The 13,153-nt window shown below is 41.4% G+C and overlaps 1 protein-coding gene across 1 annotated transcript in view; it reads right to left on the bottom strand.

Moving 5' to 3' along the window:
- Positions 1–407: 407 nt before the first annotated feature.
- Positions 408–13,153, bottom strand: part of SRPX (sushi repeat containing protein X-linked) — a gene marked incomplete at its 5' end in the record, with an annotated part of 39,823 nt that continues 27,077 nt past the window's right edge. The window contains 8 exons of the mRNA XM_084226355.1: positions 408–712; positions 2,760–2,881; positions 4,169–4,302; positions 4,729–4,908; positions 5,551–5,672; positions 7,490–7,616; positions 11,017–11,193; positions 11,803–11,994. Of these exons, the coding sequence (XP_084082481.1) occupies positions 532–712; positions 2,760–2,881; positions 4,169–4,302; positions 4,729–4,908; positions 5,551–5,672; positions 7,490–7,616; positions 11,017–11,193; positions 11,803–11,994 (1,235 nt within the window). The 3' untranslated portion in view covers positions 408–531. The remainder of the gene's footprint in view (positions 713–2,759; positions 2,882–4,168; positions 4,303–4,728; positions 4,909–5,550; positions 5,673–7,489; positions 7,617–11,016; positions 11,194–11,802; positions 11,995–13,153) is intronic.

Here is a 13,153-nt window from a genome sequence, read left to right as displayed (position 1 = left end):
CTTAACTGTAGCCTTCCAGTCCCTGAACAGCCAACAGGAAAGATGGAGAAGGATTTTTTACAATAATCTGGAGTGGCAGACAAGGGGGAATAGCTTCACCTTGTAAGAGAAGAGGTTCAGATTAGATATTAAGGGAAAATTCTTCACTGTGCAGGTGATGAGGCACTGGCACAGGATGCCCAGAGAAGCGGTGGCTGCCCCATCCCTCAAGTGTTCAAGGTCAGGTTGGATGGGGCTCTGAACAACCTGATCTAGTGCAAGATGTCCCTGTCCATGGCAGCAGGGCTGGAATTCAATGATATTTAAAGTCATTTCCAACCCAGGCCATTCTATGATCTAAAGAGGACTGAAAGTACAAAAAAGCATCGTGCACCCTTCTATGCAGAGCAGCTGCATGGCTGGAGAGATTTACCAAGACACACAAAAAACCACATCAGTGATTAAAAAAAGCCATGCTTTGTGTAGCACCAAGGGGAGAATCCTGTGGATCAAAAAAAATTCACCAGCAACTGCAGGCCCTGAAATGCTGAATTAGGGACATGACTGCCCAATTTCTGCTTGCAGTTTCATCTCATCTTTTCTCAAAGGGAATTTGTCAATAAGGGCAAAGAGCTCAGCTGGTGTTGCTGGGAAAGGGTAGCGCTCCTTGTCCATGCCGTGCTTGTCCATCACCACAATGTTGAAACTGTAATGGGGGATCCTCAGCAGCAGCCTGCAAAGCAAGGAACTGGGTTTGTTAAAGGGCAGCCTCTTGAATCTGAGCAGAGGAAGGTGGGCATGGTCACAGGGGCTACAGAGTCCAGTTGGCTTCAGCATTAACAAGGAGCCGGATAAAGAGCAGGTGCCTGCACGTGTCAAAGTGAGGGCACCCAGCTCTGTTCTCTGTCAGTACCCACTGCTGTCACAGGAGAGAAACAAGTTTAGGAAAAAAAAATGTATTAACATTGCCTAAAGAAAACCCTTGTGATGAAGCTTGAGTTACAAGTAAGACTATTCCCTTTACTGGCTTCCACTTCTTGGTATAAAAAATTACAGTAAGGAAAAAAAGGACAAAATTATTGGAGTCTGCTTTCACTGCTTCCTAATAATAACAATCATCTGTGACTCCAATTTTAGAGGAAAAAAAGCCACTGCTAATCATGGAGTCCTTCTTCCAAAGTGGTGGAAGTGGTCATTTAAGCTCCTCTAGTAGCAAAAGCTACAAAAGTAACAAAAGTTTATCTGCGGTGCTCTTTTCATCTTTTACTTGAAGGGGTTATGTACAAGAAGATGCTTGGATATGCAGTCAGTCAATGTCATTAGTGTGGGGTAAATAAATTCAGGCAGCCATGAGAGAATGAGAGAAAGCTGCCATGAAGAAGAATCTGGGGGGATTTTGAAAAGGTGTGAAACACCAAAACTGGCCTTCCTCAGCCTCCTAACAAGTTGGAGGGCTCTAGGCACAGTCTTGTTGGAATTAGGGAGCTTGGCCATTAAATTCAAACTAAAATAAATATCAAAGCTTAGCAATAGTGATAGAAAACTACATTCATCTTGTGCCATATATTACCTAAGAAAAAATGCTTCTAAAAATCCAAATGCTAAACTTCTGTGCTTTCCAAAGTTTTAACTGGGGTACCTGTGCTAATTAGCTCACTGAAATGTCAATTCTGGACAACACCTTTATTCTTAAGAGCGCATTTCATATTGATTGGAGCACCTTGCAGAACTAGAAAGGTGTAATTCACACACTAAACGACAACAAAGAAAAAAACTTTCACTGAGTGCAGGGCAGGTCATACTATACCAATTTCTGAAATGTAGCTTCATTAAAAGTTGCAAGAGATCAGGGAATGAGATGTTAAGAGAACTTATTAGTTTCTACAGAGCCACAAGAAAACCATTTCAACTTTAGTAGAAGTATCGTTATTTAAAAAAAAAAGAGTGCTTTTGTGCTCTCCTTTTTCTTTTATTGAGAACAGGTTTTTTTTAAATATTTTTTTTTAAATCCCCACTCTGATGTGTTAGCAATTTTCATTGTCTCCAATTAAAACTTACTCCCTTTCCTCAGGCATATCATAGATCATGTTGCTTAAAATGCTCCTTGACTTTTTTCTAAACAACTCTTTCTTTTACTGCCAATGAGGCCTTCACTTTTGGCTTTTTTTCTCTTCCAGTCCTTAGGAAATGCTGGCACTTGAAGTCTTCCTTTCAAGTGAAAACCAATCCTCTGCCAGTCGAAACCCAAGTCAAAACAGTTTAGGCATCTCAGTAAAACTGCTGATGCTGCAGTCAGGCTGGGGAGGCTGAGATCATTTCCTCTTTGAAATACTGCCCATATCATTCCTACATATGGGACTTCCAAGAGCTTCCCCTTTAGCCTGGCCACAACCACCACCAGCCCTGGTGCAGAGGATGAGCTTTCTGTGCCATTTGGGGCTGTCCTTGCAAAGAAGCAACTCCAATACAAATACAGACAGACTCTGAAGTGTTTTCAGTGGCAGGACTCAAAAACACGGTCTATGAACATATATATGCCTATGAATATAGTCATATTAAATATATGATTAAATAAACTTGTTATTGTGTTTTAATTTGCTGTAGCTATTACACAGTCAGCAAATTAATCCCCGAGTGTGCTCACCAGTATCTCCTTTGCAGCGTCTAGCTGTGTGCATTAGAGTAGAACACGTGGTATTTGGAGAATAAGTTGCAGGGATCAAAAGCAATGCAACTTGCAGGATAAGGTGCAAACACACAGCAGTGAGAGCTTCCTTTACCTGAGCTGCAGGGCAAGTGATGGGGGCAGCAGCTTCACTCCTATTCTTCCTATCAGCGTTGGGAAGACACCCACCAGTTCCACCACAGTGACATGCCGCAGGTCAAACCCACACTGTGCTGGCTGCAAAGGTTCAGAGGAGAGACAGAGGTGTTGGTTATCCCTGAGAGAACAGGGGGGTGTTTTGAGTGTGCAGCAAGGGTTCACAGAATCCCCTCTTAACATTAGTTAAATGTTTTAAACTGATTTGAGAGCATGCTTTGCAAACACTCAAATTCTCACAGCAAAGAACTGGAGCTTCATGACTCCAGGGGAGGTTAAGTAACAGATTCTGAGATACTCTAAGAAAACCAATGGAGAGAGACCACCTAGGAGAAATATCAGCTTGTCTCTGTAGTTATATGAGAAGATGCCAGGATACTAAGCATTGTACCAATAACCTAATTTGGCAATCAAAGCAAATTATGTGACACAGAAGTTGACTGCAGAAAAGTTTTCTTCCATGCCAACTCATCTGCCCACGACCAAGAAGTAGAAAATTTACTATAGCTATTAAATTCAGTTTGATCAATATATTGAATTTTCTTGCCAAGTTTATCTAATAGGGAAAAGGAGCTGCTTTGTTGGTTTTTTTCTGAAATACAAGCGTAATTTAAGCCAGCAGTAAAAAATATCATCCCATTCATATCTCAATGATTATTTATTCTGCATTTTGTTACAATTTGTGAGAAGAAAAAACAAGATAGGAGCACTTGCAGCTGTGAAAGAATACAGAACTGCTTCCTTTCCTTCCTTTCCCTGAGGACACATTTTGGAGATCTATCCCCAAGACTAGCAAAAAGCTAACAAGGACATCACACTTACAACACATAAGAAGGAAAATTACCAGGTGTTTTAGGTTTTTTGGAACAAAACACCCCAGTGTCATCTCCAGCACTCTGGATGATTTCTGTGCTGTGTCTCTGGTCCTTTGTTTGCTGGTGCACTTTTTATTTCTGAAGCTATTCACACTTCTTTGTGTTGTAAGCCTGGTCTGCTGCTGAAGAGCTGGAGGGTTAGGTTTGTGGGTTTTTTTTAAACTTCTTTAGCAGCTGACATAGGGAATTATTATTGAACATGAGTTAAATTAATTTTAGGAGAATGGAAGGGCCAGAACTGCCTGGGATTCAGGGATTGGTCAGAGGCAGCACAATCCAGAATGGAGCTGAGTTAGAGACTGGGGGGATATTTCAACACAAACCCCTGTGAAAAGGAGTAATCTGGAACCATGACTGCTTGAAGCCAGATCTTTCAGTGGCTACAATATAAAAGCTGAAGTTTTTGCATTTATATAAAATAGTGGAGCTTGTTCTCTTGTGTCTTTCTTTAAAGAAAAAAAATAGTTGCACATCCCTCTTAAATGTGTTTTACCTGCAGCATCCCCAGCTGCATCCTGTAGAAGAAGTTAGCAGCAGTAGGAGTTGAAATAATCAGCAGTCTCCGCTTTTCATAAAACTGGTCCAGAAGTGCAGCTGCAGTCCTCACATTCACATTAATATTCATGGCTGGAATAAAATTAAAACAAAAGTTATGTAGCACACTGAAAACAGGTCTATTTCTAGAGGCAGAGTTCAACAGTAGAAACATAAGAACAAGAATCAATAATAAAGAAGACATGAGTGAAATGCTGGCCTCATTAAAGCAAACAAATTTACTGTAGACTGTTCTAACTTGCACAATGGATAGAATCCAGAATATGACATTTTGTAGAAAGCTTTGAGCTAAAACAAACTCTAGGAAAGAACAGTCCAAGGTGGCAAAAGCTTCAGCTGTTAAGTGCAAACTGACAGAGAAGACAAAAATGATGCTAAGTTTCCTACCTCTAGGACACTGCAGTTGTATTCCACCCCACACCCCCTTCCCAAATTCTCACTGCCCTAAGCACCATTGTGCTGGATTCCTCCTGGCAGAGTGGTGAAATACTCACTTACGTGCACAGGTTGGCTCCACTCCTGACCACCCCAAATTGTACTGGCAGACTCGAGCTGGGCTTCCTTGCAGCTCATAGCCACCAATGCAGAAGAACTCACAGGTAGCACCATAGTTATTTCCATCACCTGAGCACTTGATGTAGCCATTATCTGGGGCATTTAACTTCACACAGCGCCTGACTTTGAGCAAGAAAAAAAAAATAAATTAAAGACACATCATGAATCACCATTTGTTACCAAGGCAGCAGAGGTCAGTGGAATACCAGTACCAAAGACATTTTTCTGTTTGCTTTCTGTGCTATTAGTCATGCACTTAAAAACTCCAAACAACCAACCTGAACTCCCCCATCCCTCAACTCTACCGTAAAATGAAACAGATGTGTAGGTGTATGCATGGGACAAAAGGTCATGGAGCACAAAGAGCTGAAGCTGAAAACCATAGGTCACCTTTGTATATTCAACTCCAGAGGTTAACATCTGGACCTGTGAAAGGGCAGCCCTGCTTGAGAGATGTGAAAAAAATGCCTTCACCTCCTCATTTCAGCAACTCACTGGCTGTGTAGCAGGAAAAGCTGGCAGAAGGGAAGGGGTGTGGAGCTGAAGGCAGGGCTGATCAAAGCAGCTCTTCCTGGATGTGCAGCAAGGCTGCACACCTGGCCCCCAGGGTCTTCAGCAAGACTCTGTTCTCCCTTTCAGCATCATCACAGGAGTTTACATACACAGACATGTGCAGATAAATACAGAAATGAGGACATTTTCAAATTTCCTACTAAGCCAGGTGCAAATCAGTGTCTGTATTTACAGGTAAAATATCATCCTTACCTCTGACTTTAACAAGAAATTTGCAAGTGCCTTTGTTTTCAGCTCTGTCATACACAATATATTGGATTTTGTGGTCGCCTTCTGGAAAATGTGACCCTGGTGGCAGGCCTTTCAAAATGACACTAAACCAAGAGAAAAAAGAGGACAGACATTCATAAATTCACCAGTATTTATTTGCTCAACAATGCTGTAAAAGCCTGAAGACGGAGGTTTGTGGCATGCTAGGATTGTCTGGCTGCCTGCAATACAGAAGATTTGAGAGTAAGCAAAGGAAGAAACTGGGCAGCAGCAACCAGACTATTTAAATTTGCTACCTATAGCCCATCTTGCTGAGACAAGGAGTGGGCAGGATCTGCTCCCTTTCTATAAAGCAATCCAGTGTAGCCAAGTTCATCATGCCCAAAGGAGCTCAAGCTTTCTTGTCCTTAAATAAGAAAAAGTCAAGATTAAGAAAGAAAACTTCCAGCCTGTTATAGTGGGGATGTATTAGCAACTGGCTGCTCTGAACTGCTCCTATGATTATCATTTGTGACTGTTAATATGTACAGAAATGGAACAGAAAGTAAGATTCAGGGTCACAGCAGAAGCGTGTGGTGATCCAGAGCAGCATTTTCACCTGGAATTTGCCCCTGTCCTGCAAACGAGGTGGGAGAATTCAGATGTGAAAAACATAGTATCAGTATTGAAGCAGAGAGCATGTAACCAAAGAGGTTTCACTGTAATGGAAAAGCTTTTGTACTCCTGAAACGGTGCACTTAAGAAAAGCACTGCATACTCTAAAAAACAGCAGAGTTTAGCAATATCTTATAAAATAGAGATGTGATTTATGGAAAAGCTTCCACTGAACCAAGAGCTTGGCTCTTTTGAGCTGACAACAGTTACTTGTATGACAGAGTCTACATGGAATACTCCCCATTTTTTTGCCTATCAGACATTCCTTTACCAAAAAGACTTAAGAATGTCTTCATTCTGACATTTTTCCAAGTTTTTACTTTAACAGGTGTAGTTTTTGATGTTGTTAATTGTAACTAAATTGTTACATCAGACCTCAATGGCAATTAAGTTTTTAATTATCTAACGAATTCTTCTTCATGAAGTTATTATAGCAATTAAAGGGCAATATCATTGTCTTTCATTAGTTTTTTGTATTCATATGAAACTGTAAACACCTTCAAGCTTAACAACTTTGAGCTTTTAAGCTTAACCAGTCCACTAATGTAATGATGCAATGTGCTTACTGAAAGAAAGATTTTCCATGCTCTCACCATTATAGTAATCCAGACAGATTGACCTAAATCCTGCATGATAAAAATGGGAAAATCAGAGACAGTAGTACCATGAGAAGTACACCCTGTTCTTCTGGAAAATGGGACTGTGAAACCATAGAAAGTGACAAAGACATTTTTGAACTGAAACGTTTAAATCCGTCAAGGTTACAAACGAGAAACGTTACTTGAAAGGTTAACTGCAGAATCCTGGGACATAGGTAGCCAGCACTACCTTAGGAAGAAACCTAAAGATGATAGCAGATTTTATTTTGTGACACACCTTGGCTTTTTTAGGATAGTCCAACTTGCCTCTTCTGTTACCTCCAATTCACTACTCTGTTCTCATTGTTATGTACAAAAGGTTACCTGGTGTAAGAAAACTTGTTAATTAGGAGACCTGCAAAGAAGCTCTGCAAAACTTCACAGGTGCAGCAAAAATGCTGCTGTTGTTTATTCCACCAGCTCTAAAAAACCACAACTGGGTTACCAGTTCTGAACAGCTCACCTCCAAACACGCAATGATATATGATAGAGCAGTGATATATGAGAGCTGTAATGTTATGTGATAGCTATACCTTGGATGAACGAAGGGAAAAGGGTACCTGGCCTGCTGAATTGCTAACAAAAGAGTAAGAGGGAGGAAGAGCACACATGCAGAGGGGTTCCCCTACTCGGTGAGAATGCCGTCGGCGGTGTCCCGTCCCTCCGGGGTGTCCCAGAACACGCGGGCTGTCAGCTTGTTGGGCTCCGCCGACTTCTCCTTCACGCTCGGGCACTGGATCCTCGGAGGTTCGGTATCTGGTGAAATGAACGTGACAAAAAAGGGCACTGGAGCATCTGCCAGAGCTGTGCGTTTTCTCCACAGCTCCTTCCCTGCTGTCAGGGTAGCCCAGGATCACCTCCAGCTGTCCTCCTCAGCCCTGGATTCATCCCAGCCAAGGTGTGTGGAGCCTTTGCTTCTCACCTTTTTGTAAGAAGAGCTGACAGTGATCAGCCCTTTGCAATGCAGAAAACCCAACTAAAAGTAGTTACTGTAAATTTCTGTACATAGTTCAGTTAAAAAGTCACTTTGGATGGCTTTGAACTCCAAGGAGGGATGTCCAAGATCACATCCAGGGAGCCTGGATGTTCTGTTTATCTGCATTCTTTTCTTTGTCCATCTCCGCAGTAGTTGATATGATTAAGAGCATTTTTAAAGCACACTGAACATCAATCTGTCTCTGCATGGTAACTTTGAGTGTTACTCTTAACATGCTGGTTATTTTTCCTGCAGTAATGGCAAAATGAGAAACAACAGAAGACTGGCACAATTACCATTTTGTGGAGAATCAATGCTGCATTTGATTTTTTCCAAGTAACTCTTAAAATAATGTCTTACATCAGTAGCCAGCACTACTAGGACAAGCATCCCATCAATACAGGCTCGGGATGTGACAAAAGGATGACTAAGCTTGGTGACAGCCATTTACCACAACCTCTGTTATACATACTGCAGGAAAAGGCAATCTTTCCAAAAGAAAAGACAGGGACATTTTTCAATCTTCTAGAGGAAAGTATCTATTTCAATACATGTTACAGTGCATTAAACATATAATGCAAATATTATTCAAGTAAGTATTGGCATTTTTAGCTAACTGATAACCAAAACCAGCTGTACATTGATATTTCTTTTAATCAAAATTATTTCAGCAACATGAGGGATATCCTTCCTCTTCCAGGGTGAGGGCAGGAGACAGTCTGCTTTGTTAGGACAGAGTACTCACTACCTATAAGGACTTCTGTAAGTCACTGCTAGAACATATCTAAATTAAAACAAAAAAATCTTTTTCCCCCCCTTTTAATGAATTCATGTTTGACTACTGAAAGGCCTTCTACCTTTCCTACATGGATCTTCACTGCTGTACTGCAAAGCCCACAAAATTTAGTGCAAAAATGCTGTATAGTGCAACTGCAGTATAAAAGGGTAGAGGAAAGCCCTTTGTTTTAAGGTTCAGGTCTGAAGTAATTTTAGTCATACTCAATGCCAAAAGCTGTGGAATGCCCAGGACACTTCCGTGACATGAAGTTTACCAGCCCATGCCTCTGATCACAAGTATCATCCCTACTGTGCACAGGGCAACTCACTGAATATCAAAGTTAAGAATTTAAGCAGCCTTTTTGCCTTTGTATTTCATTGCTCTCCTCAATTTCACTCCTCAGCTGTTCAGCCAGTCCTCTCCTGGCCACTGTGTAGGCTGCAGTTCTGCAACTTCTGCACTACACTAAGGAATAAGTGTTCAAGTGCAAATGTCATTGTACTGTTAGAATTATGCCTGGTCACAATTACATCTGTGATGTCTGGTCACAAAAAAATCTCTATCCTGCCTATCAAGAGGTCAAAATATAACCTTATTAAACAGTCTGCTAACAGCAGATCTCACTATTTGCATACAGGAGCTGTGTGCACACAAGATTTGAAGGGACGTTCTCTGAACTACGCAGTATTACCACAACTTAAATGTTAGTGTTACTTTTACAGGGTTACTTGGGATTTGTAATCCTACACAACAACTGCGACTTGAAATGCTGTGCAACAACTACTCTGCATTTTTGGAATAAAAAAGAAGTGTTAGTGCTAACTTAGCCTCTTTTCTTTACTGCTTAAAGTACTTGCTTACTTTACTCTGCAAGACAGCATCCTTTGTAATAAGCTCACCATGTCTGCACACAGATGAGCTTCTGAAAGTGCCAGGAAATACAGAGGACAGTATTTTATCATTTCCAAACATAAAAGGTTTGTTTTTCTTCCTCTGCCCACACCACTGAGAAGGACAAAGCCTGTTTTTGCAAACAAAAACAAGAGACACCACAAACAGTCTAGACCCAAGCAGCTCATTTCTACATTTGTACAACACCAAATCACAGGAAACCTGGAAAATACTTTATGAACATCAGGCCACAGTGGAGAAGCTCCAAAGCCATATGCCAACCTAGACTGAGCCACAGGCATTCTGAGGAAAACCAAGTTATCATACACACAAGACACTAAGCACAAACACTCTACCACCCACATGCTTTAAATTACTGGTAGCCATTTCAGATGGCCAAAGAAATACTTTCCTTTGTGGGTGGCTGCTGAAGCTTTTATCAGAGGCTTCCCAGAAACAGGGGCAGCAGGCTGAGACTTTATGTGCTGAAATTTCATTAGTAGTAAGAAAAGTTAAATCTCAGTATTTATTTCTCTTTTGATTTATGTATATAGAAATACTTCTTCCAGCTGAGGTTCCCAGGAGACCACTGGCTATGTAATGAAAATTGCTGGCATAACTAGAGTGAACTAGGCTGAAATTTAAATTAGCTCACTGCAACCATGCTGGTAACTACAATCCATTCACATTCTCTGGATATATTTGAAGACCATGATCCCAAGGAAGAAAAACAGTTCAGACAATGGGTTTAATTTCAAACCTCTTTTTAATCATTAAGCAGAAGAGAGTGTGACAGATTCCAGCACAGAGAACATGCTGGAAGAGCAGCACAGTAACCACAGGCTATCAAGGAGTCACTGAGGAATCACCAAAGGCTATGACAAGCATTGTCAAGTGCTGGCCATTTCCACCAGACTCATTTCTATTAAAGTGGCAATGCTTGGCTTCGGACTGAAAGTACTGAGTGACAGAACCTTGCATGCTTGGATAACTGTTCTCTGCTGCCTTGAGAGGGACAGTATCGGTGCAATTTTGCCCAATGGGTGGGAAGAATGATGCATCTGACTCCATGATATCAGAAGGCTAAGTAATTACTTTATCATACAATATTATTCTATATTATATTGCATCTAAACTGAAACTGAACAAGAACTCAACTGAACAAAATCTCGTGACTGTCTCCTGACCGACCATCAGGACACAGCTTGCAGAGATTGGTCAAGAAAACAAAACACTCTCACCAGATTCCAATTACTAAATTCCTTCAGGTAAACAATCTTCCACAATGCTTTCCACTTGTGCACAAACACAAGCGCAGCAAATGAGATAAGAATTGTTTTGATCATTCTCTTCTCTGCCTCTCTAAGGTTCAGAGAATGTGAAGCCCACAGGACAGTAGCTTTTTCTCCCCATGAACTGGATTAAAAAGGCCTTCTGGAGCTGATGTGTGCAGGACCTGGCAGTGGCAGGTACCTTGGGATGTAGACCACACACCCCAAGGTCTCACTTACCGACACAGGAGGCGGGGCGGCCGCTCCAGGCCTTGCTGTCCATGCAGGTGACGATGCGGTCCCCCTTCAGCTGGTACCCTGGGGAGCAGTAGTACTCACACCTCGAGCCAAAGTAGGCACCATCCAAACACTTGAAGCCCCCGTTGGCTGGCATGGACAGGGTAGGGCAGCGCTTTTCTGCAAAAAAACAGAGACTTCTGGAAACCTGTTACCCTCCCTTTGCAGTAATGCACACATGGGGTGGTACACAGAAATAATGACACAGCTGGCAAACAAGTGGGAGAAAGTCTTGTTCCACGTGAGGTTTTTCCACGCTGTTCTCATTAGCTGCATTTCAAACTTAACTCTTACGTAGAGTTAGTGGCCTGATACAATATTTAATGAGAAAAGGGATGACAGGTACCTATTCCTCTCTTCTCAGAGAATGTTTTACTGTAAGAGCCCATTTAGAAGCCTGGTACAAATTGTGTCAACCTAGAAAGCCTAAGATGGGCAGCTTTTTAAAGCAGCTTTATGGCTCTGTTGTAAAACTATTCCCACAAATGAAAATCTCACATTGATAAAATATTCCCTATCTCAGTGTTTGTACCACTGAGATGCTTATTGTGCCATGCACCCCTGTGAGATTCTCAACAACAAACTAATCTACATATCTAAGCATACTGCCAACCTGTAAAATAATAATAAAAAAAAAAAAATCCAAAGATCAGTTTCAATGGCAAATAAGAATTTATTGTCTCAAGCTGGAGCACAAGTCACACACACAAAGATTTTGCAACCACTTACGTTTGCAGAGCACCTTCCCAGACCAGCGTTTGCTCGACTGACAAATCAGCTGGTGAGGGCCGTGCAGCTCGTAGCCCTTCTGACAGCGAATATCACATCTTGTGCCCAACACATTCTTGTAATATTCCCCTTGAGGTGTCCTGCAGTTCGCATAACCGTGTTTCACTTTAATGGGCGAGCACCACGGTGTTTCTGACACAGAGAAGAAAAAAGGCCCACACATAGCAATTAGAAAAATGTAAAAGTTCAGACACAAATATAAAATCACTTTGCTTAATCAAAGTCACAGAGAAGAAAAGGAAAAAAAAACTCTTCTTTAAAAAGCCATCAATCTTTAAATAGGAGAACACTGCAGAGGTACACTTATATGTGAGGAGGTCAGCCCTTTAAAAAATGGAAGCTCTCTTTTCATGACAAACATTAAATATTGTAGCCATTATATTGGAGGAGTAGTGAGGGCATGTGGGGTTTTACTATGCTTTTTGTCCATGGAATAAGTGTGCCACCATGTGGCACACTTGTGATGACACATGTGATGACAACTGGGCTGTTTTACCCTCGTTTTTAAGCAGACACATTCAACTTTGTTAGATCTAACTTTTGCTCTTTGATAAGAGAAGTTTTTACTAGGAACACCCTAATCTAGCAGTTGTCAGCTATCTACATTTAGCTTAGTGCTCATTAAAAAAAAATTAAGTTCTGCTTCCCCATAATAATCTGCCTTGCAAAAATCAGCGATGGTTCAAGCCCTCCCACAGTTAGAAGATACCACTTACATAAATCATATTGCCAATATGTCACACTGAACCTGCTCCAAATTAACCTGTATTAACTGGCCAGGGCTACACTGTAAAATATTCAGGATATGGGTACCCCCCCCTTGTGAGGATTTACCTCCACATGTAGTGCTGGTGAGAAGAGTACCAAGTAGAGACTTCCCTTCCCAGCCAAAGTTTCACATTCTTTGTTTAGCTTTGACAACAGGGCACACCAAGAAAATGGGCAGCTCCTCAGTAGGTGTTTCCTACACAAAGAGTGACTAAGCCTGCCCCTTTCTCAGATCCAAGATTTGAAAAGCATGTATTGGGACAGGAGAGAGGGAGGGAGGGATTGCAAAGCAAAAAGGAAAGATGACGAATCCTGAAATCCTGTGTGACAATGTGTGACATGAGGGAGGGGCATGAAAAAACATCTGAATTTTGCAAGGAAGATGGGAAAAGAACCCTAAACAAACAAAACACAGGATTTTTAGCCTTCATACTTACAGTCACAAACAACACTAAAAAAATTCTAGATCACGTTTGGCAGATGTTCACTCCTAGCTCAATTCCCGTAGTTATTAAGTGCATTT

This window comes from Fringilla coelebs, assembly GCF_963513975.1.
Source record: "Fringilla coelebs genome assembly, chromosome: 2".
NCBI lineage: Eukaryota > Metazoa > Chordata > Aves > Passeriformes > Fringillidae > Fringilla > Fringilla coelebs.
This window is presented reverse-complemented; position numbering and strand designations above follow the sequence as displayed.